General features: G+C 35.5%; 1 protein-coding gene across 1 annotated transcript in view; it reads right to left on the bottom strand.

Annotated features, from left to right (window-relative positions):
- LOC136817626 (dynein axonemal intermediate chain 3-like) overlaps positions 1 to 27,870 on the bottom strand; it is an 85,386-nt gene that overhangs the window by 5,934 nt on the left and 51,582 nt on the right. The window contains exons 8-15 of the mRNA XM_067073949.1: positions 5,710 to 5,788; positions 4,558 to 4,682; positions 3,983 to 4,072; positions 3,057 to 3,152; positions 2,040 to 2,165; positions 1,504 to 1,577; positions 1,077 to 1,206; positions 515 to 602 (exon numbers count right to left, since the gene is read on the bottom strand). Of these exons, the coding sequence (XP_066930050.1) occupies positions 515 to 602; positions 1,077 to 1,206; positions 1,504 to 1,577; positions 2,040 to 2,165; positions 3,057 to 3,152; positions 3,983 to 4,072; positions 4,558 to 4,682; positions 5,710 to 5,788 (808 nt within the window). The remainder of the gene's footprint in view (positions 1 to 514; positions 603 to 1,076; positions 1,207 to 1,503; positions 1,578 to 2,039; positions 2,166 to 3,056; positions 3,153 to 3,982; positions 4,073 to 4,557; positions 4,683 to 5,709; positions 5,789 to 27,870) is intronic.

Consider the following 27,870-nt stretch of genomic DNA (forward strand, 5'->3'; position numbering starts at 1 on the left):
ACAAAATAATTCTCCATCTTGGATGAAGTGACGTCACAATTAAGCTTGCGAGATCTTTGAAATTTTGAAGTCATAAAAAATGTCCAATAGTGTGGTTTATTGTGGCCTACTTTCAGCAAAGATGGCTGACTTACTTTGCTTCAGCTGCAGCTGCTTGAGAATTATAGAGTAGCTCAATATGTAGTGTTTTATATAAGATATTTGTGGGTTAAACTGGTTCTCAGTATGCATTAAATTGGGAACCTAGATAGATAGAATCGATTTTTCACGTGGATAGCCAAGCAATCTAGGACTTTCAGACAGTCTTTCGTTTGTTTTTTAAGTGATCCACGGCCAGCCGGCTCGGCTGTCTATAATTGCTCCACTTAAAAAGATCGCGACAAGAATGCAGAGATTCAATTATATTTTGTTCAAATTTCCTTGCAAAATAGTGAAGGCACATTTACTATTAGATGAACGTTAAAACTTCACGCAATGAAAACTTGAGTAAATCACAGGGATAAGAGACACTAACCTGGCCGTCTAGCGGAACTTTGCACTTCATCGATAATGAATTTGACAGGACTGCATTCGCCTGAGCCACGCAATCGATGGGCGGTCACCTAGAATTGGAATGTTCATAGATAGATCTGAAGTCACTGCTACCCGCAGACATTTGTTTCATCCTTGCAAAGACTCGTCAGTAGAGCTCAGGTAAATGAGTATAACGAGCGCAGCTTCCTTTATCTTCTTCAGCAAAAATCAGCTCACTTCTTTTAAATTTGAGTGAGAATTCAACAACTGCGCTGCGCTGCACTGCACTCGCTGTTGTCACCAGAGTGACAAAAAATAAAAGTTTCAAGTAAAATCAGCAGATGAGCAGATTAGCATGAGCTTGCTCCTCAATAGTGTCCGAAAGAACGAATGCTCTGAGCGTAATTTGACAAAAATTGCAATTTCTTGACAACCCTACACGTTTCTCTTTCAAGATGTTATATACCCCTCTTAAATCTAAAGAGTCGGAAAAACGTGAAACTTTGCAAGAATATATCCCAGCCTAGAAATCTATCAGCAAAAACAAAAAATGATTTTCTCACCTTTAAAAGTGGTTTCCATGACAAATCAAGATGTTGGAAAGTCGTTACTCGATTGGAAGACGTGTTTTCTGGCATTGGTGTTCGAGCGACGCCTGATTTAGACGCACGCGTGTCCCAAAACAAAACATGTCTAAATAAAAATAAACCCATATACTTTGATGTTTTTACAGCACAATAATTCTTCTTACCATATCAATATGCTTGCATCTAGCACTGTCACTACTTGTGCGATAACTATTATACAGTTGACACTGTCTAATTCGAAGTTCTTCTATTCGATAATATTGAAAATCACCGTCAACAAGAAACTGTCGTCAACGACGCTCTACTATTCAATACGCTCTACTATTCAATACGCTCCCTCATTCGATAATATCCGATTCCCCTTGAAAATCGAATTTGAGAGCGTCCACGTCAAAAAACTTACCCGTCAGACGATGCCGTCATAATTTGAGAACAATAACGCAATCGGTTTTCTAAAACGACTCCCATGCGGCCAATCTGTAAATGTAAGTAAAGCAAGCATATTTATCCTGTGGCTGTCTATCCTTTTTTCTATTTGCGCTAGACCTAGGAGGTTAAATGCTGAGGTGGAGCGCTACACCTACTCTCAGCTCCCAGTAACTTACCGTCTAGATCAGATTACCCAATCATGGCCACCGGCGTGCCAATCAGAATAAGGGGGGCAAAAACCATTTCGCCCACAATGGTTTATTTAACCACCCCCCCCCCTAAACAGCATATTTAGAATATATTATAACTACAACATTATGGAAAACATTGACAACACACACCAATCGATTGACTATATATCATAGTGTGTAGTGTATGTATCCCTAATATTCACAAAGGAGAATTATAGTTGACTCTCACTAATTCGAACTCGAACGGGGAATATTATTGTTTTTTCGAATTATGGAGAGATTCAAATAAGCAAGAGTCTACTGCTTATCAAAACTTTACCTCAATATGGTCAGGAATCCATTGTATGTCAGTGATGGGCATACGATGTGAATTTTCGATACTGGAAACTGCACAATAACGAACTTTCGGTGATAATTCCGTTGTATTCGTATTGTAGAAAGATGGCTGCAGAGTATGAGAGGAAATAAATTCATCATGAGGTCTTAACATGTAAAAACGGAAATTTATGTTAATTCCATTCAGGAAAATCAGGATAGTAACTTCAAACAATATCTTCAATAAATTTCATGATGCACCTTATCTTCTATAAAATACTCTTAATAGGACGAAATCTGGAGTGGCAAATTGAAATATCTTTTTCAAGTCTTTTGACTATATAGAGGGAGTTTATGAACTAAGAATGAGACTAAGAAAGAAATACTTATATTGAGTGTGTAATCCTATGCATAACTACCACTTACCTTGAGTGAACCCATTGACTTCCAAGCCCAAAGGGCTAGACTCGACACTCCTTCCAGAACGCCCGCACGTGGTTTTTACACAAACGTCGGATTGAAACTAAAATCTATCGCTAGATTTCAAAAAATGCAGTCCTCTAAAACAAAGCAGCCGCTAGATACGTTCTAGGCGCGTTTTGGATGGAGCTAAGTGGCTTCACTTTTTCTTGCCTGGGATATAGCTTAGAGATTCTACTCTAGTCCTTCGGGCTTTAATCTCAATGTGTGAACCACTTAAAAGTGCACTTAGTGGAAAACTCTAAGAATCTTCCCTCAGGGAATTTAACTTATTTCAAGTGAATTTCTCTCAAATTAAGTTTTTTTTCTTATTTTAAAAAGTGATTATACTGTGTATGTACTGGGTTCACCACGAATTGAATCTTGCGTGCGAAAATAGAACATAAAAAGATCAACGACATGGATTCAATTATCTATCCAATTTTCCTGTTCCTCTTTGGTACTGTTCTTGTTATGTTCCCTTCGTGGAAACAATTCTTGAGCTGTCTAAAAGCTCAAGGATTTTTCGGAGCCAGCCACTTAAAACATAAAAGGTTATTACCAGATTTGACATATTTTGGTTGGGGTTACTTCCTTGTCCGTGTGTTTTATGGTTGACCAATAAATCATTGTAATTTTTGATGTCCCACAGCACAATCTGTAGACATATCAATGAAATAGTAGCACAGATTAGCCTTTTTCTATATAGCCTTTGTCTATATAACCCTATTCATAATATGCACCATTGCACTCTCTTCCAAGGACCCAACAGTTGATTGGTTGAAAGTGACGTATTGGCTGATTTTACGTTATTTACAACCATTCAGGTGTTGGGTCCGTGATGTAACATCAGAAGACATTACAAAGGCGTATATCATGAATTAGAAGCTAAAGATGTTTATATTTTAAGGTTGATTGTCTCCTGGTTGGGAAAGTTCTTCTAAGCAAAATTTCTAAAAATTGCTGATGCAGCATTTTAATATTTAAGTTAATATTTAGGGAACTTAGTCGACCAAATAAGACAAACGCACATTTTGGAGATCTGCTCTTCAAACTCTGTTAGATGGTACAATCTGTTTCTGTCAATAAAAAACTGAGGACTTTCCAAGGGCTCACTAGGCCAAAATAAGGTGCCCTTCAATGCTGAATAAAGCATAGCAAAATCTGGTTTTGAATTCCCAAGGGCCATATCATAAAAAAATTAAATAAAAACCTTTTTGGTACTGTTTGAAAAGGTTGAAAGAAAAAAAGAAAATTTCACCACTGGACTATTTGTAAAGATAAAGCATAAAAACATGAAAAGCAACACGCTTAAAGGGATATAAACAGATAGTCCAAAACAAACTTGTAAAACAATTGAACGATCAAAATTAGCCACATTTGTTTTATTTTTTTATTTTGACATGCGACATTTGTTTTAGTATTGTATTCTGCTGTATACAGTTTGTTTACAAATTTCGTCAGTACTTTTATGTCCCTCAAACCGACCTGTCCATTGAAGCATCCAGCGCAAACGATGTTTGGATCAGATGGATTGAATTTGAAACACAAAATATCGTCTGGCGCTTCCAGTAGTAACTGAAAACAAAAGGAAATACTATTTGTCAAGATGGCTAAGCTTTACTAACCCTGGAAATTTGATTTGAGTTTTCAGAGCAGTGTCACTACTCGATTAGTCTACTGAAGATCCATACTCTCTATTCAAACTTACACCACATAAGCAAAAATCCCATCAGAAAATACTCAGTAAGTGTATGGTATTCATTCCCAGCTACTACTCGGTGTGTTACAGTCTATTGCAGATTATTAAATTTATAAAATTTGATTAACATCTGAAATCCTCAAAAGACGAAACAGTTCAGTCTCAAAATTAATCAATCAATATATCAGATCTTACCCATCGGCCAAAGGTTTCTTTTCTGAGACGAAAATGGATTTTACACAGCAAATTAGCACACACTGTTCTTGAAATTTTGGAGAATTTAGAGACATGAAAGCCTCTTTATATACTTCTTTGAGAAAATAATCTGTCTGAGACGAAAGAATTTTTTACAACTGCTTACCAAGGGATGTATAGGGTCAGCAAAACTCCAAATAAGGATTAACGAAGGTGATTGGGAAGCTCGTGTTGTTTTATCGATCCTCTCGTAAAATGACATATGCTCCGTACAGGATACTGCAATCACACCTGTGAAAATATATAGACAAATAAGGATTAACGAAGGTGATTGAGAAGCTCGTGTTGTTTTATCGATCCTCTCGTAAAACGACATGTGCTCCGTACAAGATACTGCAATCACACCTGTGAAATTATTTATATAGACAATTTTTTTTTCATAAAATCATGTTATAAAAGTAAGAAAGTTCCGAACAGTTGAACAGTTGACACTCTCTAATTCAATTTTTGCCGAATAAAGGATTGTATCTAATATTAGAGCGCCGTTTATGGGAGTTTCTTGTTGACGGTAATTTTCAATATTATCGAATACTGGAGTGTATCGAATATTAGAACCTCGAATTAGAGAGCGTCAACTGTATGTCAAATCTTTTAGTTTTAACTGACAAGAGAAACGTGCTTCATACTGCTATCATAACTGCAAAAATACCAAGAAGGCAAATAATTTGTAAAGTATCTAAAACTATTTCGACGACGGAAAAAGTCTCGAGTAAAATAGAATACAGGTTTTTTATCAGGTTTATGTAAGAAGATTTTTTTGAAAATGTTAACTTAGTCTATTCAGTAGATCTTACAACCATCCGGTAAACACAAAGTGGGTTTCAATACGTCCGTATATTTTACGGACTGCTGTCAAATTGTACAGTGATGACATCACAGATATCATATTCCTTCACACACTAGATAAGCTAACTGCTCACAGATTTCCCGTTTAAGTGTGTGTCCAGATCTGAAGTCGACTAACCCGCCATGTTGTTTTTTAATCAACCTTAAATTTTCTAACGTTCGAATTTCAAAATATTGCGGATCGCGTTGTTGAAGACTAGAATTGAAAACAAAACTTGTCAGTCCTAAAACTAGACATACTTCCTTTCAAGGTGAGCCCGATCCAGTCAAGTAGTTAGAGATCAGTGGATGCCAATGATGTCATTAAAAATGAAAGCTAACGCTAGTATGAATCGCAGAACTCTGCAAAACCGCGGGTAGTATATAGGAGCACGAATCCGCTATTGAATGCCCGTAGCCTAAGTTGACGTACCTTTTATGTGTGGATGCCATTGTATATCATGCACTGTCTTGTTCTTGCTGAATTGTAAATCTGTGAATGATTGATACTCCTATGAAAAAGAAGTGATATTTTGATTTTATTTGACTCGACTCGAGATTTTTCTCTATGCAATAGCGAGTTTAAGCATGAAACATTAGCAAATTTATGTATTTTGACTTTAGAGGACCACGAAGTGACTGAAGCGATTTGGAACAACCCGTATAATTGAGAATATCAATAACCATAAAATCGCGGACGCCAAAAGTGCTTGTTTCCCGTCGTCCTCAATAGATCAGGATCTAGACAAATTATCGTTTCCATCGCTGAAAAACACACATACACAAACTCCTGCGATGGGAACGGTAAGCGGGGGAGTAATTTCTCCTTTGGCCTGAAGGGGTGTTGCAACTAAAATTGTCGGATCAATTATTTGTTACGCAAATTTCGATCCATCTTTCCATCGGAAAATTTAGCCGGATTTAAAGTATGCCAATTCAAAATTGACGTCACATCACGCAAATGTTCATTTCAAATATAATCTGACGTCAAAATTTTCATAAGCTTTCAATAAAAACTATCAATCAAAAACAACTTTTCAGTTTAATAATTCTGCTCTCCACAAAAACAGACGGGCACAGCAGCAGTATGTAGAGATTTTTGGTTCAGTGCGATGTAATTTGCTTATGCTTATCATTATTTAATGCATTTGAAATAAGACTAGGAACATGGGGTCCAGACCCCGATATGGTTTGTATAGACCTTGTACAGTGAAAACCTTCCTGAGCGGTTTTATTAGAGAGTCTTGTATCTAGAACACATTTCTGTGAAAGTCAGTAATTTTTCACTTTGAGTTTGATATTTTATACATGATTTGAATGCTATGGTATTTAAATGTGTGTTTTATTTTAAGACTAAAGTTGACACTCTCTAACTCGATCTAAAAGGGGAATTGTATTTTCATCGAATAAGGCAGCTTATCGAATAAGGGAGCTACGTTTATGAGAGTTTCTCTTTGACAGTGACTTTCAATTTCATCGAATAAGGCAGCCTATCGAATAGTAGAACGTCGAATTAAAGAGCGTCAACTGTATTCAATTTTCAAGGGTTTTGATATGAGTTGTTATTTTTGCCAAGGAGATTGGCTAAGCATCGTGTACCAACTTTTCTTTTTGCATGGGTGAAATGATAGTCTTGTTTATAGCCAAGCGTCAACTGTATTAAATTTTCTTCAGATTTTATGAGGATTTGAATTTAATTCCTTTGTCATGTATTATTAAGGTCGAAGTTATTTCTCTGAACTTATTTTCGCGGTTGTGGTTCACTTTCACCGAAATTCTTTCTTTTTCCTCGAGGATTTCTACAGATTTTTTTGTAAAAATTATATTTCGTGGCTGACACACAAATCCACAATATATCATGTACACCCTAAGGTATGCTAAGTCACTGTAGAAGATATAACCCTTTATAACAATGATTTTAGCCATACTGAACAACAATTACTCTATGAATAATGATTTTTTTGAAGATACTGTACAAGAATATTATCTTAAGGGAAGAAATTTTCGCGGTTCACAGCTCAAAATTCGGAAGTTTCGCGGAATTTAATTTCGCGGTTGAAAGGATTTATGGTTTGAAATATGGCCTATTTTACCCTAAAAAGACCAATTTTGTAAGTGATTTTTTAAATCATGAGAATATTGGTGTTTTGCGGAATAATTTCGCGGCTTTGTCGAAAAATTAAATTCCCCGAAAATATGTTCCGCGAAAATTTCTTCCCTTAAGGTATCAAAAAATTATGTTAAATTTCAGCCCGGAAATTTTGTCCAGGTTTCAGTGAAATTTCGTCTAATTCTACTGAACTCCTGAGGCAATCGCCAAAAATAAATCCACCCAAAGCCAAAATCAATTAATTGTCAGCAAAGATATTAAACAAAGACCGCCATGGCGAAGACTTGGCCATGCTGATGCTTTATGTATGTATGCCTCGGGCGAATCTTCCCCATGGTGGTTTTCTAATTTTAACTTTCAAAAGATAATGAAAGAGAGTTTTTGACAATAATTAAAAATGCCTTTCTGTAAAGAGTTGTCTTGGATATGAGGGAGGGAAAGGCTTATATATTTTAAGTGAGTCTATCATTTGATATCGCTTGTTGCCAAATTGACAAGAATGTCACGAAAAATATTGAACGAAGTCCGCCATGGCAAATATTTGGCCATGCTGATGCTCTATGTATGTACAGCTGGATCAACATTTTGCCATGGTGGTTTTCTAGATTTAACTTTCAAATGATAATGAAAGAGAGTTTTTGACATAAACTGAAAATGCTTTTCTGTAAAGAGTTGTCTTGGATATGAGGGAGGGAAATTTTCACTTTGTGAAGCTGGTACTTTATGTATGTAACGCCTTGACCAAATATTTGCCATGGTGGTTTTCTGATTTTACCGTTAAATAATACGACATCATAGATTTACTTGACGTCAAATATTTTTTAACAAAAACAATGATTAGAATTCACAACTTTCTTGTAGCCAATCGTGAGCTAACTTACAACTTTTAGACAGGCAGAAATAGAAAAGGATACACGTTTTTTTTTAAGAAACTAGTTTTACCAAGCAGCCTCAATGTTCTTAAGAAATCGGCCTTTTGAGCCTTGAATGTTGCTTACATGTTTCTAAACTTTTTGACATAATCAGTCTCATGGAAGGCTGGATTGGAAGATTCTTTAAAAAACCGAATTAAAAAATGTTTTTTTCTCATTCTCAGCCTCAGCATGTTTCTTAGATGTTTCTTAGTTTTTAGGCATTCTGAGATTCATGTTTCTTAAAAGTGTGTTTCTTAAAAAAAATAACGGGTATAGAAATATTTGGTTCGTTGGTCTTGTATTCAAAAATTTTCAGGTAATTATTCTCTTGCAGTAAACATTTTAGTCGTTCAAAATGAACAAAGTTTGCCGAGTAGCATCAATAAAGTTCAATTTAAGTTCTTCAGGCTTTTGACATTGACTACTTACCCGCTTCTCTTGGCATTATTATCTGTTATCAAAATACAGTGAATAATAGAGATTCCAATTATATAATACATATTAAATACATTTGGAGTCGGACCCGTCGATTTCTCTTTGTTTTGAGCATATTGTTTCAGCTTATCTCCGGTGTTTCTCTATAGGGTTTAGACAACGAAAAAAGTAAGTTTCCAAGGAAGGTCTCGTCGCTTGGATTCACAAAGATCCATGCATTAAATGGGATTAGGAAGAGATAGAGATGATTTCTTTTTGTCTTGACATATCACACGATGTTTCACTGAAGGGTAGTGTTAATGAAAAAGTAACAAGTTTCCAAGGAAGGTTTTGTCGCTCTGGTCCATGTATTAAATGCAACGAGGAGCTAGAATCATAGCTACGATTTTTCTTTGTCTTGAGTATATTGTGCGATGTTTCACTGAAGGGTAGTGTTAATGAAAAAGTAACAAGTTCCCAAGGAAGGTTTTGTCGCTCTGGTCCATGCATTAAATGCAATGAGGAGCTAGAATCATAGCTACGATTTTTCTTTGTCTTGAGTATATTGTGCGATGTTTCACCGAAGGGTAGAGTTAATGAAAAAGTAATAAGTTTCTAAGGAAGGTCTCGTCGCCTGATTCTCAAAAACGCATGCATTAAATGTAATTGTGGATTTTGAGAGTCGTCGCTACGAATTCTCTTTGCTTTGAACATATTGTTCCCCGTTTTTTCTGCGATGTTTCACTTTATGGGTTTTAGACAATGCAAAGTACAAAGTTCCCATGGAAGTCCCGTCGCTGGATCTTCAAAGGCGTCCATGCATTAAGTGCACAGGCATCTGGGAACCTTCGACGAGGTCTCTATCTTGAATATTTTGTTCTATCTGTATCTTTGCTAGAATGCTTTGATGTAGAATTTTCTCTATAGTGTGTAGAAAACGCAAAAAGTAACAAACTTCTAAGGAAGGTCTCGTCGCCGGATTCTCAAAAACGCATGCATTAAGGGCTCTGACCATAGTGAATTTTTCATAATTGACGTGTTTAAAATGTGTTTTCTGACTGATGTAACCAACAAAACTATGGCATGTTATACATTTTCTTTTAGACAAACTATTCCTGAATCTGAAAATTCAAAAGTTGCATTGAAAAAATTTGATGACGAAGAAAATGAAGACTTTTGCGAGGAAGAGTATTTCAACTTTGAAGAGCTTAGTTTCGGCGAAGAAAAAACATTTTGAAAATTTTTTTGCAGTAGATGGTGTATCTTTTACCGAACAATGAAATTTTTTGCGGAAAATTTTTGTAAATGCTTCTTTGTCTCGAAATCTTCAAAATAGTGGTTTTTCATCAATTTTCCATCTGGATTTTGCTTAAAAAAACAGTCACAACTTTTGACACATCTTTTTACAAAAATTTTCCGCAAAATTTAAAATAGTTCAATTCTTTGCGGACAGTGTAAAGAAATTTTAAAACAAAAAGGTTAATTACCCATTAAAACTTAACACTTTTTATAAAAGAAGGTGATGCAACATATTATTAACGTCTTTTTAAAGTTCATAACGTCATTTCTGCAATTAAATTCTTAATTACTCTGAAGGGATTTGATTAAAAAGCAATTTATAAAGGTAATTCTTTGTTGAAAGTGTTAAAGAACCTAAAACTTTTGTTTTCAGATACTAAAATCAATTTTCCGACTATGGTCAGAGCCCTTAAATGCAATGGTGAAACTTTAGAACCGTCGCTACGAATTCTCTTTGCTTTGAATATATTGTTCTAGCTATTTCTACGATGTTTCACTGAAGGGTTGAGACAATGCAAAAGAAACAAGTTTTCAAGGAAGGTCTCGTCGCTGGATTCTCAAAGGCGTCCATGCATTAAGTGCACAGGCATCTGGGAACTTTCGACGAGGTCTCTATAAATGAATTTACTGCTACGAGGTCTTTTTGCATTAAATGCTAGAATCATAGGTACGATTTTTCTTTGCATCTGGCTTATCCAAAATCAATCTCTCTAAGTCGAGCTAATCTTTTGAATGGAAACTACTCAGGACTGAGAGAATTCTTTCGAGTGTGTAAGTCAAATATTAAAAAATAAGTTCAAAGTTTCCAAACAGATTCCAATAGCATTAAAGCTTGAGTTGACTTTTCTTGGCTAGAATTTGAAGAAATGGTTTGTTTTTATGGGACATTGATTGTCAAAGTTCAGCCACGAGAGGGCTCAATGATGTTTAGGCCAAATGACTTTAAGCCTAACGCAATTAGGAATGTCCCTAAAAAACGAGTTCTCTTGGCTAGTATGAAAGAGGCGTATTCTTTTTCGTGAAATCGTTTTTTTTTAGTCCAGGAAGAGATTCTAAAAGACAGGGAAGCTTAATTTGAGTTATTTTCGGGCAAAGCATAGTTGAGATCCACTGGCTAGATTGAAAGACCCTTAATCGTTACACATACAGATTTAAAAAATCACAAAATATTTTATTACTCCAGCAAGAGACGGTTGCTTTGCATTAGAAAAAAAATTAAGATCTTTCTCTAGTCCAGGAAGAGATTCTAAAAGACATGGAAGCCTAAATTGAGTTTTCTTGGCTAAAATTTGAAGAAACGGTTTCTTTTCAAGGGAAAGCCTTTCTCGAAGTTGAGCCATGAAGGCTCGATGATGTATAGGCCAAATGACTTTATGCCTAACACGATTAGGAATGTCCTTAAAGAAAGTAAAATACAAGTTCTCTTAGCTAGCATGGGAAGAGGCGTATTATTTTTAATGAATTGCATCCTTTTTTATTAAGCCACGACGACTCTATGACTTAAGACCTTTTGTTGAGATTTTTTCTCCTTGCTTTTTGAAAAAAGATTTTGGTACAGGTAGGCTGATAAGTATTTGCAACAGTCTGTTTTCAAAGTATCGAGTTATCATTCTTATCATTTGGTTTCTCGAAATCTAAAAAGGAGAATGAATGTATGATGTCAAAATTTACGTGACGTCAAATATTTTTTAACGAAAAGAAATCAAAACAATTTTCAGCCAACTATCTTAAATTTATATTGAACATCAACAGAAATCGTGCAAGATTAGACTCGCTTAGAATTATGACAATATTGGAATCGCTGTTGTAGGTTTTGGTTAGGTTTTCCATAGAGGTATAAAGAAAGACAGGAGATGAATTTGTCGGTAATTGGTCGTTAAAGTCTTTTGATTTCTTTTATGTAATAAATCAAAAGAAATTCTAGGCTCGCCCGACGAAATACGACTTTTTAGTAGAACTCAAGTCTGTTCTGAACATTCTTACTATCAGCATCGAAGATTTCTAGCCTTCTAATATACGAGAATAAAATAAAATTTAGCTCCACGAAATAAGTTTGCGTTCAATTTTGGCATCCATTAAATTTTGCTTTGAAAAAATATTTTCTCTAGCCAGAAAATGAAAAGTTCTTTATAAGCACACACAATTTCAGACCCAACTTGTAGACAAAAAGTCGCTGGAGAATTTTGGAGGAAAGTATTAAGCAATAGAGTTCAACTTGAAGAAAATGTTGATCGAAAAATCTTGTTATTTGATGAAGGATTGCAAAGTTTACAGGACCTTTTTTAGTCCAAATATTTTCTTACACCAATGTCAGAAACAATGAATCTCGTCTCATCTTATTTCCAACACTTAAGTTAGCCAATAAGATTTCACCTATCAACAAAAGAGCTCATTAAAAATGCACGATATATGAGATTATGAGCATGCATACCTCGTAATTTTTTTAATCGTAGGGCGAGCATGGTTACAATAGCATACTTCTCCTGTTTCTTTATACCTCCATGGGTTTTCATAGTCTTGTTTGTATATAAGTTTTTTATAAGAACATCTAAATATTCTTATGAAGTTTGGTCTTATAAAAAACGTGAATGTGTTCTTTTCTTTCAATAATGCTTTAGCCGTCAAGAAGAACAGCGCTTTTCTAGAAACATAATATTATCGACCACCGGATATGAGGAAGTCTTTTCTTGTTCAATTGAGTCTAACTGCTTCATTCGGGTCATAACCATAAGCATTTTTGGTAATGATAAACGTTTGCAGACATTTGAACATTGTTCTTTTATGAATGTGGTCACGTTAGTTTCTATCGATATCTATTCCATTCTGGTGAAGAAGGATTAAGAAAGGAATTGGGTTTTATCGTGATCAGATTTGAAGAATTATTTTCATTCATTTGAATCTAACTGCTTCATTCTGGTTATGATCCCAAAGAACACTTTATTTTACTATGTTCAAGTTAATGGAAAATTAGATTATGAAGTCAATTGTGTTACAAAGTTCCGACGATATCAATTATTCTCTCATGGCAATAAACTTTGTGCTCGATGCTCTTCGTAATTTGGCTCGATTCTTTTGCCATGGAGGAGGAAAACTAGCTTTAAAAGGTGTTTTACAAAATACGTTTCGCAAAAGAGACCAAGATTGTCCTGGCAAGTGGCTTTGTGATAGCGGTAATTTTTATTTTGATTTGTCTCTTTGCTATGAGGGTTCACTAATTTCAAATCAATTTGGATTGGAAGAACATCATCGTTACGCATACATTAAAAAAATTGAAATCTCTTACTAGTCCAGGAAGATATTCTAAAAGACAAGAAAGTCTAAGTTGAGTTTTCTTGGCTAAAATTGGAAGAAACGCTTTCTTTTCATGAGAAAGTCTTTTGCGAAGTTAAGCCACGAGGGCTCAATGATGTATTCTTTTTCGTGAAATCATTCTTACTCCAAGCAAACATTCTAAAAGACAGGAGAGCCTAAGTTGAGTTTTCTTGGCTAGAATTTGAAGAAACGCTTTCTTTCATGAGAAAGCTTCCTCTTAAAGTTCAGGCACGAAGACTCGATGATGTAATGACTGAAAAGCTGAACACAATTAGGAATGTCCCTAAAAAACGAGTTCTCTTGACTAGCATGAAAGAGGTGTATTCTTTTTAACGAATAGCATCCTTTTTTATTAAGCCACGACGACTCTGACATATCGATCTTTTATAACTGTTTTTGAAGTATTAGAGGAATTAGGAAGCTTCCGGCAAAACATAGCTAAACATTTGATTAATTAATGCGGGATAGAAATTCTGAGCAGATTCTTAAACCATAGAAGCCTAATTTGACTTTTCTTGGTTAGAATTTGAAGAAACGGTTTCTTTCCATGGAAAAATTTTTCTTGAAGTTAAGCCAACAAGGCTCAATGATGTAACGGTCAAATGACTTTAAACCTAGCACAATTAGGAGTGTCCTAAAAAAAAGTAAAAGACGAGCTCTCTTGGCTAGTATGAAAGAGTCGTATTCTTTTTCGTGAAATCCTTTTTTTATTCCAGGAAGAGATTCTAAAAGACAGGGAAGCTTAAGTTGAGTTTTCTTGGCTAAAATTTGAAGAAACGCTTTCTTTCATGAGAAAGCTTTCTTCCAAGTCAAGCCACGAGAACTCGATGATGTAATGACTTAAAAAAGCTTAACACAATTATGAATGTCCTTAAAACAAGCAACATGCTGAATGGACCTACCTAATGATTATAACATCAGATGAAAATAAGAAAAAAGTGACATTAATTGTACAAAAATTCAGAATGGAAAAATAAAGCTTGTGTGTTGAATAATGTAAAATGGTAAAAAGGAATTTCCCCAAATACGAAAATCACTTTAACCATTCAGGCCCAAAAAATTTTTTAAGCTGTTTTCGGCCCAAATTTGCCCAAAAAAATTTTCCTAAAAATCTGGCTCCGTCACATTTTGTTTGGGCATTGCCATTTTGCATCATTGTGCAAAAAATCAGAAAAAAATTATGAGTCAACATTGAGAAAAGCTATATTTTCCTATTTGGTTGAAGGGAATTTCCCCAAAATACGAAAATCCGTCTTTTAAGGCGAATAAGAATTTTCCAGGAAAAACCACTTCAGCCATTCTTTATAGAATCTTGCCCTCCATCTTTGTACAAAAAATCAGAAAAAAGTAATGACAGGATTTTGCACAAAATCCAAAAAACCCTATTTTTAGGCAGTTTTTGGCCCAAATTTGCCCAAATATATTATTTTTCAAAAATCGGGCTCCAACACATTTTAGGCATTGCCATTTTACATCATTGTGCAAAATATCAGAAAAAAATAATGAGTCAACATTGAGGAAAGCTTTTTTTCTTATTTGGTTAAAGGGAATTTCCCCAAAATACTGAAAATCCGTTTTTTAAGGCGAATGAGAATTTTCCGGGAAAAACCACTTCAGCCATTCTTTAGAGAATCTTGCCCTCCATCGTTGTACAAAAAATCAGAAAAAAGTAATGACAGGATTTTGCACAAAGTCCAAAAAACCCTATTTTTAGGTAGTTTTTGGCCCAAATTTGCCCAAATAAATTTTTTCTCAAAAATCGGGCTCCGTCACGTTCTGGGCATTGCCATTTTGCATCATTGTGCAAAAAATCAGAAAAAACTAATGAGCCTGAGAAAAGCTGGTAACAGACGGACGGACGAACGAACGGACGGACATGGGTTAATTTATAGAACTTCCACCGGGGTACCCGGAGGTAGGTCCAAAAAGGAAACAAGTTCTCTTGGCTTCATGGAAGAGGCATATTCTTTTTCGTGAAATCGTTTTTTTAGTCCAGGAAGAGATTCTAAAAGACAGGGAAGCTTAAGTTGAGTTATCTTCGGGCAAAGCATAGTTGAGATCCACTGGCTAGATTGGAAGAGCCTTAAACGTTACGCATACAGATTTTAAAAAACTCAAAATATTTTACTATTCCAGGAAGAGACGGTTTCTTTTCATTTGAAAAAAAATTAAAATCTTTCTCTAGTCCAGGAAGAGATTCTAAAAGACATGGAAGCCTTAATTGAGTTTTCTTGGCTAAAATCTGAAGAGATGGTTTCTTTCCATGGGAAAGTCTTTCTCGAAGTTGAGCCACCAAGGTTCAATGATGTAACAGCCAGATGACTTTAAGCATAACACAATTTTATCTGATATTCCGATGGCGTATTGGCGGCCGCCCACGCTAAAGCTCTAAAGGGAGCGGACCAATATACCATCGGAGAGGTTTAGTAGTGGCCCTTTGATGTGCCGACAACAGTCGGGTTCAATGGCTATATCTTCGCTTGGTCAAGAATTTTGTTCGTCCCGACTGAACAAAATTTAGCATGAAAATGTCTGCTGCGCCGACTGTCAAAAACTAATTTTATTTACAGCTTTGGCGCTTCAATGACAAAGCAAATTTCGGATTCAAGAGGGGCAAGTAGTGAAGAACTTTTGTTAGATTTTGGTTGTTTTTGGTTTATTTTGGTGGATTTTTTTTACAATATAAATGTCTTTATACTTTTTTAGTATTACTTTTAGTATTCAGTGTAATTTCTGTAAATGCACCAACCTTTTAAAGATTGTTTTTTGCACACAAATGTTGATTATTTTTTGTTTGTTTTGGTGGACTGATTTTTACTGATTTTTCTCAAATCCAAACTCAAAATCATAAAGAAACAGTAACAGGTATGTTCCTTATGCTTTTTCAGTAAGTTTTCATGTTGGTATAATCTTGTGCGGTCCTATCAAAACGACTGTTGACCGCCAGACAACTGAATACAACAGACTGACCGACAACAGTCAAAGTCAGTCAAAGTCTCTAGCAGCAGTACAAATATGTGTACAAAACAGATGATTTTGTCTTCAGAAAGATCTACAGACTTCTGTATAGGTAGTTTGTATCTTACTAACGATTAACCTCACTTTTTGTGTACCAACAGAACAGCCCAATTTTGTAATTTTACAGAGCACATTGAAAACTCACTTTTGAGGTCCTGAAAACTATGAAGGTTAGTGTAATATTTATCGAGTATGTCTAGGTAAGTAGGAAAAAGCAATAAATTCATGTTTTAAGTTGTATTTTCATGTAAATGAAGCTAAATTAGGGACTGTTTATGTTTGTTTACTAGTACATGAATATGATTCCGAACCATATCGAATATGGTGCTAATATCGAATATGGTGCTAGCCTAGAGAATATAACAAATCTGATGCGAATCAGATTTGTTATTATTTTCTGCTTAGCACTCGCATCCGATAGGAATTAGATGCTAACTTGTTATGTTGATCGTTTCCAAACTCCTCACAAAATGTTTAAACGCGGTCAAGTCAAATCCCGTAATGCAAACCTTCCAGATGTTAAAATATGCCCGACCTTTAGAGCAAAGCGTGTCGTAGCATATTTCCACATCTGGTACCAGATAAAACACAATTAGGAGTGTCCTTAAAAAAAGTAAAAAATGGGTTCTCTTAGCTAGTATGAAAGAGGCGTATTATTTTTAATGAATTGCATCCTTTTTTATTAAGCCACGAGGACTCTATGACTTAAGACCTTTTGTTGAGGTTTTTTCTCTTTGCTTTTTGAAAAAAGATTTTGGTACAGGCTAGGCTGATAAGTAGTTGCAACAGTCTGTTTTCAAAGTATTAAGTTATCATTCTTATCATTTGGTTTCTGCCATGTTTTGAGTTTTGCCATGATGGTTTTAAGATATTAGGTATCTTCTGGCAAAGCATAGAGGCGTAAAGAGGCTTATTTTTTTTAAACGAATTTTTGCTCTTACTTTTAATTGTTTTTGAAATAGAAATTAGAAATATTTCAGCAAAACACAGCTGAGTTCTCCTGGCTAGATTGAAAAACGCCCATCCGTTTAATGAAAGGGCTCCTTTTTGAGTCTTAGCCACGATAGCTCTCTGAAGGTGCATCACTCATCATTAAAATATATTTTGGGGGTTGAGAGACAATATAGAGGAAAGGTTTGAAAGAAAGCAGAGTTCTCCTGGCTAGATGGGAAAAGCACATTCATTTCAAGAAGCATGCTTCTTCAACCAGCCACGATGGCTCTACGCTGTATCGCCCTTTTGTTAAGGGTTTTTTTTCTCCTTGCTTTTTGAAAAATGATTTTGGTATAGGCTATGCTAATAAGTATTTGCAATAGTCTGCTTTCAGAACATTAGTTATACTTCGGTTTCTCGAATTCTAAAATAAAGGGAGAAAGAAAGTATGATGTCAAAAATTTTATGTGACGTCAAATATTTTTTAACAAAAAGAAATTTAACGACTTAACAAATTCGCTCACTCATCTCAAGCTTTCTTGCAGCCACTATCATATTGAGCTCATCTTGAACATCAACTGAAATTGTGTAAGTTTAATAGACTTCTTGCAAGTTTTTGAAGTGCTGTTTTTGTTTTTGGTGAGGTTTTCTTTCGAATTGTTCAATAATAGTTTTGTCGTTAAGAAAAACACTTTCTTTTTGGGACTAGTAATTTTTAACGTAAAAGTATTACACTTTTTTTTAAGAACCAGTGAAATTTTTCTGAGGCTCGGCTGTTTCTTATTTTCTGGCACTTTGAGCCTCAAATTGTTCTTATCCTGTTCTTATTTATAGGATGCAATTGAAGTAATTTAGACATTATACCCAATTTTTACTACTTTGACCCCTAAATTGCTAGAAATTGAGAACATTTAGGTTCAGCATAAGGTCATTAATTAAGGTATGGACGCTTTTAATGAGTGCCCTATCGGCACCATGGACTGACTATACGTAAACTACGATTGCTCCTGTAGTTTGTGACCGAAAAGAAAAGAAAGCGGGCCTCCTTAAGAAATTGGGTTCTCGTGACCAGATTTGAAGAATTATTTTCATTCATTTGAGTTCCTACTTCATCCTGGTCATGACCCCAAAGAACACTGCATTTTACTATGATTATGCTCATGTTAATGGAAAATGAAAATGGAAGGGCTTTTGTTGCATAAGCAGCCATTTGCTCCAATAAACTTATTCGTAGTTTGTGATCAAATAGAAAAGAAAGCTGGCCTCTTCAAGAAAATACAATTCTCAGCATAGCTCAAGTCACTCATGGCAAGATATTTGTGCGCATGATACTTTTGCCATGAAAGTTCAATAATTTATAAGCTACTGCAACCCTAAGAATAGCTTGCTTCAAAAGTTGTTTTTAGCTAAAAAGCTGAAAATTTTTTTCGATAAAGCTAAAGTCTGTCTTGCAAGTAGTTTTGTGTGCTATATTCCCGAGTTTTGACACACACAGATATTATTAACTGACGTCAATTTCGAGGATTTGTTGTGACGTCAAATACTTTTTTAATCCAAAAAATTAGTTTTTCTTATTCGCACATTCACACTTCATAAACATCACGCTGCTTAAAGTGTTTGGCTCATTTCCTTTTACTGAAAGTAAGTATTTATTTTGCGAGTGTATCTATGATCTTGCTTATTGTAATCTGGTAAGGATTTTAATTAATTTGTGGAGCTCGGAGTTTTGTGATATTTCTGTAATGAAATTATTGTAAGTCGTGTTTTCGAAAAGTTTATTGCGGCCAACAATCACTACATACACGTTTTATTTATAAGAAAATCCAAAACTTTTGGAGCCTTCGGATGTTCTTAATTTCTTGAGTTTCAAGCCTAAAAATGTTCTTAACATGTTCTTATGTTTACCATTTTGTGAGTAATTCTGTCAATTTACTTAAGAAATTGGCCGTTTTAGAGTCTACAAAGCCTTAAAATGTTCTTAATTTGTTCTTAACATTTCGGGCATCGAAGTCTTATGTTCTTATATAGTTTTTTCTTATAAATAACGTGTATTTTGTTAACAAAAGAAGACTTCGTTGCTAGAAATGCTGAACTCGTGAAGTAAGATGAAGAGTTGGTTTTTCTAGCTACAATGCATATTCTTTATTTCACACCGATCTGCCTACCATTTTGAAAAACAATGACATCTCACCAGGGATTAAGTAACATTTTTACACACAACCAACATTTAACCTAGCCTAGAAATCTAAGCTAGTTTAATTCAGTCACTGTGATAAATCTGATGGGAAGTTGTGAATGAATAACTAGTATTCCAAGGCAAACTTAAAATCCGTAAATATAAGAATCTTTAAAGCGCCGAAAACGCAATATTGCCATTAGCCATGTGTCTTAGCCTTGTGAATACGGGCTTAGTTAACTAGGCTACCTTTAACCGATCGGAAACTGTTGTTGCGTTGTAAATTCAAGTCTTTAGAGTCAAATGAATTTTAGCCTTAATCCACAAAACCTGACTGTAATCACGACTTAGTTTTCATGGCTAAGCATCCAGGCTAGGATATTTTATATAACCCAGGCTGTATGATGCTAAGCTATAAAGACAACTTGACATTGTGTAACCAGATATAAATTCAGTATTACACATGAGGAAAATATCTTCATCTTAGACACTCTTCAACAAACTTTTCATGGCTAAGCGTCCAGGCTTGGCATTTTATGTAATCGCGGGCTTGTATAATCTTAGCCATGATGACATCGTGACTTTGTTTAAATTGTTTGACCACCCACTGGTCTGGTCGTGAAGAAGTTGTCTGCGACTCCAATGTAGTATTCATTGCTAAAAGCGTTCAGGCTTGGTATTTTATGTAATCACCGCCTTGTATGATCTTAGCCATGAAGACAACGTGATTTTTTTTGTTTGAATTTTTTGACCACACACTTGTCTGAATGTAAGTCAGTTGTCTGCAATTCCAGTGCAGTTTTCTTGGCTAAGCGTCTATACGTGGATACTTTATGTAATCATCGCCTTGTATGATCTTAGCCATGAAGACAACGTGATTTCTTTTGTTTTAAATTGTTTGACCACCCACTGGTCTGGACGTGAATGAGTTGTCTGCAACTCCAGTGTAGTTTTCATGGCTAAGCGTCTATACGTGGATACTTTATGTAATCATCGCCTTGTATGATCTTAGCCATTAAGACAACGTGATTTGTTTTTGGTTTAAATTGTTTGAACACACGCTGGTAAAGACGTGATCTTAGCCATAAATACTACGAGACTTTGGTTTAAAATGTTTGGCGACCCACCCAATATTCCAGTGTACCTTTCAAGGCTAGTTTTCATATATGTGGATACTTTATGTAATCACCGCCTTGAATAATCTTAGACATGAAGACAGCGTGATTTTGGTTTAAATTGTTTGACCACATACTTGTCTGGACGTGAATAACTTGTCTGCAACTCTAGTGTAGTTTTCATGGCTAAACGTCTATACGTGGATACTTTATGTACTCATTGCCTTTAGATCTTAGCCATGATGACAATGTGTCTTTTTTATTTAAAATTGTTTGACCCACTGATCTGGATGTGAAGAAGTTGTCTGCAACTCCAGTGCAGTTTTCATGGCTACTCTTAGGTGCCAAATAAAACGGCCCCCCCGCTTGTTAATTTTTCGAAAATTTTCCAACCCCGCCGGACCTTATAAGGACCCCCCCCGTTTATTAATTTTTAAGAATATTTTCAGTTGGCAAAAAGAAGTCCCCTTATTTTGCTCCAAAAAGCCTGATTTTAGCCTATATTTACCTTATTTTTGGGTTTTCAGAAGTACAATTTCCAACCCCCCCGGCTATTAGGTCCCTCCCGTTTATTAAAATTTCGAAAATTTTCCAACCCCCCCATTTATTCGAACCCCCCCGTTTATTTGGCACCTAAGAGTAAGCGTCTATAGGTGGATGCTTTATGTAATCACCGCCTTGTATGATCTTAGCTATGATGACAACGTGACTTCTTTTTTGTTTTAGATTGTTTGACCACACATTGGTCAAGACGTGAGTTAGTTGTCTGCAATTCCAGTGTAGTTTTCATGGCTAAACGTCTATACGTGGATACTCTATGTAATCATCGCCTTTAGATCTTAGCCATGATGACAATGTGTCTTTTTTTATTTAAAATTGTTTGACCCAATGATCTGGATGTGAAGAAGTTATCTGCAACTCCAGTGTAGTTTTCATGACTAAGTGGTCAGGCTTTGTATTTTATGTAATCACCGCCTTGTATGATCTTAGCCATGATGACGACGTGATTTCTCCGTTTTAAAGGTCACAGCAGGTTTGAAAAATGTATAGACTCGTTGTCTTGCGAGCCTTCATTGTTGGATTCTGGGTCAAACTATATTGGAGGTCGTTTGAAATCTTTGTAAAAGTCGAGTGTCCTCAGATTAGCATTATATGCATTTTCATTTCATCGTGAATCTGACACGTCTTGCATTAGGTCTCATTATTGCTAAGGTTCGAGACGTGGGTATTTTATGTAGCTAAAGTCTTTTGATAATTAGCTATTGTGACTCCATGGTTCCTTTATTTTAATGTTTTGGTTGAATGTTTCTATTTAAATTTCCAGGACATGAATAGTTCTCGTGGGTAATGCTCTAGATGTGGTTACTCTGTATAATTAGAAACGCCTTGCATTTAATTTTTTGTGGTTTAAAGTCAGACGGCAGTTTATGTTTGGAATGATCAAAAAATTATATGCAGAGTCTGCTCGTGCTCGTGCTCGTGCTCGCGCTTTTGAGTAAAGATTTCGAGGTGTTTTTAGAAATTACTTTACTTCGCTTCATTTGAAATTCTTTTCGGTTATTCTGAGATAAAAGTATGCATCTCTGAGAATCACCATTAGCTAGCAAAGCAAATGGAAACGAATTGTCGATTTGTTTGCATTATTAGATAGATAGAGTCAATATTTTACGTGGATAGCCCAGTAATCTAGGATTTTTAGGCAAATTTTAAATTTTTCAGTTCGAATACAAAAAAATACAATTATTGTTGTATGCCTAAGTTTTTCTTCATATCATACTTCCTTACTGCTACTTGTTTCAAATAAACGTCCCTCCTACGGGGGAGGCGTATTCGAAGGGGGCGTTTTTTGAGGGGGCGTTCATAGAAAGTTGATCCTTAAAGGAGGGGCGTTTATTTGAGGGCGCGTTTATAAAAGGTGTAACTACTTCCTGTTTTACACGCATGACTTAATGATTGGCGTTGTTGAAAGCTACAAATACCATTTTGAATTTTTCAAAGTATTTTGAAACATTCAACAACATCATCATTGATAAAAGAATCTGACGTCAATTTTCCATGTCATTTGTGTAAAAGAAAACTTGAGTGATTTTAGTTTTTGAAGAGTAGAAGGTAAAGGTTAGAGTCTTTGTGATTGAATTGATGATTAGGATCGTTTAAACTTTATATATTGCAAATATTGTAAATCACGTGAGTACTTTAAAGGTTTTATTTTTATATAAGTGTTCCCGTTTCATATCAGACACATATTTCATGTCGGACAGTGTCTGTTATTGTAATAATAAGCTGATAAAAACAAAAAAAGTGTTATTTTTTCCTCTTTCTGGTTAATCTTGCTCCACATTCGTGTCCATCCAACGTGAAAAAGCTTGTGAATCAAAATTGATGAGTAAGCAAACAATATCACTCTTATTTAAAGCTTTAAGCCACGAAGACGTTAATTTTTCGATTACTCACTTATCCAGACATGCCGATGTTTTTTCATGGCTTTTTCGTTAATTTTGCAATTACTTGCTGATCGAGACATGACTGGGTTTTTAATCATGATTAAGCATCCAGACGAAGACGAAGATACTTTATGTAATCTCTTGAACGAAGTTTAGCCATGTTTTAAATTGTTTTTTCACCTCTGATCCAAACTTTTTCGATTACTCCTTCTCCACTCCAGACACGACGGAGTTTTGTTATGGCTAAGCGTCCAGGCTAGGATACTTTATGTAATCTCTTGAACGAAGTTTAGCCATGAACACTCAGTGTCTCAACGTGTCTTTTTTGTTTTAAATTATTTTCTCACCTCTGATCCAAACTTTCTCGATTACTCCTTCTCCACTCCAGACACGACGGAGTTTTGTTATGGCTAAGCGTCAAGACGAAGATACTTTATGTAATCTCTTGAACGAAGTTTAGCCATGAACACTCAGTGTCTCAACGTGTCTTTTTTGTTTTAAATTGTTTTTCACCTCTGATCCAAACTTTTTCGATTACTCCTTCTCCTCTCCAGACACGACGGAGTTTTGTTATGGCTAAGCGTCCAGGCTAGGATACTTTATGTAATCTCTTGAACGAAGTTTAGCCATGAACACTCAGTGTCTCAACGTGTCTTTTTTGTTTTAAATTGTTTTTTCACCTCTGATCCAAACTTTCTCGATTACTCCTTCTCCACTCCAGACACGACGGAGTTTTGTTATGGCTAAGCGTCAAGACGAAGATACTTTATGTAATCTCTTGAACGAAGTTTAGCCATGAACACTCAGTGTCTCAACGTGTCTTTTTTGTTTTAAATTGTTTTTCACCTCTGATCCAAACTTTCTCGATTACTCCTTCTCCACTCCAGACACGACGGAGTTTTGTTATGGCTAAGCGTCAAGACGAAGATACTTTATGTAATCTCTTGAACGAAGTTTAGCCATGAACACTCAGTGTCTCAACGTGTCTTTTTTGTTTTAAATTGTTTTTCACCTCTGATCCAAACTTTTTCGATTACTCCTTCTCCACTCCGGAGACGACGGAGTTTTGTTATGGCTAAGCGTCCAGGCTAGGATACTTTAGGCTAGTCAAAGTCTTCAACGATGATTAGCCATGAACACTCAGCGTCTCTATGTGTCTTTTTTGTTTCAAATTGTTTTTCACCTCTGAGCTAAACATGACGGTGTTTTTATCACGGATAAGTGACGTGACATGACTTCTTTGTTTGAAAATTTTTGCTCACCTTTGATCCAGACACGAAGGAGTTCTTAATCATGGTTAAGCATCCATACGTGGATACTTTATATAACAAATATCCTCAACAACGATTAACCATGAAAAGAACGTGTAGTTATTTTGTAACTTATTTTTGATTACTCGTTGTCAAAACATAGCGGTGTTTTATCATGGCTAAGAATCCAGACGTGGATACTTTATGTAATCAAAGGCTTCAACGATGCTTAGCCTTGAGGACTTCGCAGCTTTTTCGTTGATTTTTTCATCATCTCTGATCCAGATATGACAGAGTTTCCATGGCTAAGCGTTCAGGTGTGAGTACTTTATGTAGCCGATGTCTAGATATGCTTAGCCGTGAGCATCTTTTATCTTCTGTGTTTTAAATTGTTTAATTATTCACCTCTGATCCAGACTGGATGGAGTCTTTTCATGGCTAGGCATCCAGGCTAGGATATTTTATGTAGCCGAAGTGTTGTCATGCTTATCCATGAACACTCAGTGTCGTCCCTGTTTTGAAGCTTAGAGTAGATTAAAAGTCTCGTATCGTACAAGCGAGAATACTAAGGTTTAGTTGTATGAATATTTTTTTCTTTTGCATTATCCTAGAGTCACGATAAATGGTTAATTACTATAAGACAGGATAACCGAAAATGAACCAAAATTTATTGACCACAGGAACATTAATGTGGTGAGGGCAAGATGGATAGAAATTACACAAAATAATAACATCAAAGCAATAATTTTAGACTTCAAACATAAAAATAACCGAAAATAACCGAATGAACTTCAAAACGTATGCGTAGCTTAATATCTATATAAATCTGTAGCCAACAATTTAATTTGATTTGACAATATATTTCGAAAACTGTGTTTCATTTTAATATCAATTTGTTTTTGAATTTTATGTCAATTCCTTTCGTAATATCATGAAAGTTGTCGACTTAAAAGTCAAGAACTATTGAAAATCTATGAGAAGTTACGGTCCTCCTGTTTTTGGTCATTTAAATGATCCTAGAGGTGGAAATAAGATATAGTTTCATAGCTAAGCATCTATGCGTGGATATTTTATGTAATCACGGCCTTGCATGATCTTAGCCATGAAGACAACAAGAATTTGGTTTAAATTGTTTGACCCCCCACTGGTCAAGACGTAAGTTAGTTGTCTGCAACTCCAGTGAAGTTTTCATGGCTAAGCGTTCAAGCTTGGTATTTTATGTTATCACCGCCTTGTATGATCTTAGCCATGAAGACAACAAGACTTTGGTTTAAATTGTTTGACCACCCACTGGTCGGGACGTGAGTCAGTTGTCTGCAACTCCAGTGTAGTCTTCATGGCTAAGCATCTATGCGTGGATATTTTATGTTATCACCGCCTTGTATGATCTTAGTCATGAAAACAACAAGAATTTGGTTTAAATTGTTTGACCCCCCACTGGTCAAGACGTAAGTTAGTTGTCTGCAACTCCAGTGAAGTTTTCATGGCTAAGCGTTCAAGCTTGGTATTTTATGTTATCACCGCCTTGTATGATCTTAGCCATGAAGACAACAAGACTTTGGTTTAAATTGTTTGACCACCCACTGGTCGGGACGTGAGTCAGTTGTCTGCAACTCCAGTGTAGTTTTCATGGCTAAGCATCTATGCGTGGATATTTTATGTTATCACCGCCTTGTATGATCTTAGCCATGAAAACAACAAGAATTTGTTTTAAATTGTTTGACCACCCACTGGTCTGGACGTGAATCAGTTGTCTGAAACTCCAGTGTAGTTTTCATGGCTAAGCATCTATGCGTGGATATTTTATGTTATCACCGCCTTGTATGATCTTAGCCATGAAGACAACAAGAATTTGGTTTAAATTGTTTGACCACCCACTGGTCTGGACGTGATTCAGTTGTCTGAGACTCCAGTGTAGTTTTCATGGCTAAGCATATATGCGTGGATATTTTATGTTATCACCGCTTTGTATGATCTTAGCCATAAAGACAAAAAGAATTTGGTTTAAATTATTTGACCACCCACTGGTCTGGACGTGATTCAGTTGTCTGAGACTCCAGTGTAGTTTTCATGGCTAAGGATCTATGCGTGGATATTTTATGTTATCACCGCCTTGTATGATCTTAGCCATGAAGACAACAAGAATTTGGTTTAAATTGTTTGACCACCCACTGGTCTGGACGTGATTCAGTTGTCTGACACTCCAGTGTAGTTTTCATGGCTAAGCATCTATGCGTGGATATTTTATGTTATCACCGCCTTGTATGATCTTAGCCATGAAGACAACAAGAATTTGGTTTAAATTGTTTGACCACCCACTGGTCTGGACTCCAGTGTAGTTTTCATGGTGTTGGTTAAGCGTCTAGACGTAGATGTAAAATATCTTTTAGATTCTTTTTCAAGAAGACAATTTGCAGTTATTTTATAGCTTTTTTGATTACGCGCTCAGGCTTGAGTAATTATGGCTAAGCGCCCAGGCTTTATTATTTTATGTAATCTCCGCCTAGTAGGGTGCTTCCCCAAGAAAAAAACCTGGCGTTTGTTTCTTAGGAAGTCTCCAGTAGATTTAATTTTTGAAATGATGGAAAATACAATGTTTTTAAAAGCCATCGTCCTGTGCTTTGTTTCAGAATTTGTAGAGGCGGTTTTTATTATGGAATCTCACTCTGTTGTTTTCTGAAACGATGACTGAAGACATTCTATGATTTTGAACAATGGAATTCAATTCATGATATTCATGACGTAAAGTTTTCTACGGAAATACTCCGGTTTTAGCCAGTAGCGGCAAATTTAAACTAGACAAAAGTTGTGTAAAAAACTACTGGCAAAAACCGGGGTCTTTCTGTAGAAAACATTACATCATCAATATAATTCAATAAGACTCTCTCATAGAGAGGAGATCTTAAAAAGGGTTTTACAACACTCAGCAACGTCATCAGTGATAAAAAAATCTGACGTCAATTTTCAATTTTATTTTGTGCAGAAGAAAATTTTAAAAATAAATTTGACTTTTTTGCAATTAGCATCTTCTTGATTGAATTGAGGACGAGGATCTTTCGTAAATATTGTAAGTCGTGTTTTGGAAAGTTTATTGGCCAACAATCGCTACATAGACAAAGTTTTATAAACATATACAAAATCTTTAAGGTCTTTGAATTTTCTTCACTTTTTAAGTTTAAACCTAAAAAATTCTTATAACTTTCTTGGTTTCACGATTTTGTGAGTATTTTTGTGCAATTTCCTGAGAAATTGGGTATTTTAGATTTCGTAAAGCCTTCTGTTCTTATATAATTTGTACCAATAAAAATTAGAAATTAAGACGCTTGCAGCAGTCGAGGATATCATATATTTTCATAGTTTACCAAGTAGCATTTAAAGCATCGTCTTGAATTTGTCATTCTCTGATGATTCGTTTCAGAACGGTCTTTTAAATCTTATTGGAGTTACTGTTGATTACTGATGACTGTTTGTTATGTAACCCATTAGATTTTAAAATTTTCATCATGAATTTGCCATCTTCTAAAATGGAAAATTCTAAGATGGACTTTAAGAAATATTGGAGTATTGCAGTTGGTGATTGTTATCTGTACCAACAAACTTTGATTTGAT

Source organism: Clytia hemisphaerica, unplaced genomic scaffold, assembly GCF_902728285.1.
Source record: "Clytia hemisphaerica strain Z4C2 unplaced genomic scaffold, Clytia hemisphaerica genome assembly, whole genome shotgun sequence".
NCBI lineage: Eukaryota > Metazoa > Cnidaria > Hydrozoa > Leptothecata > Clytiidae > Clytia > Clytia hemisphaerica.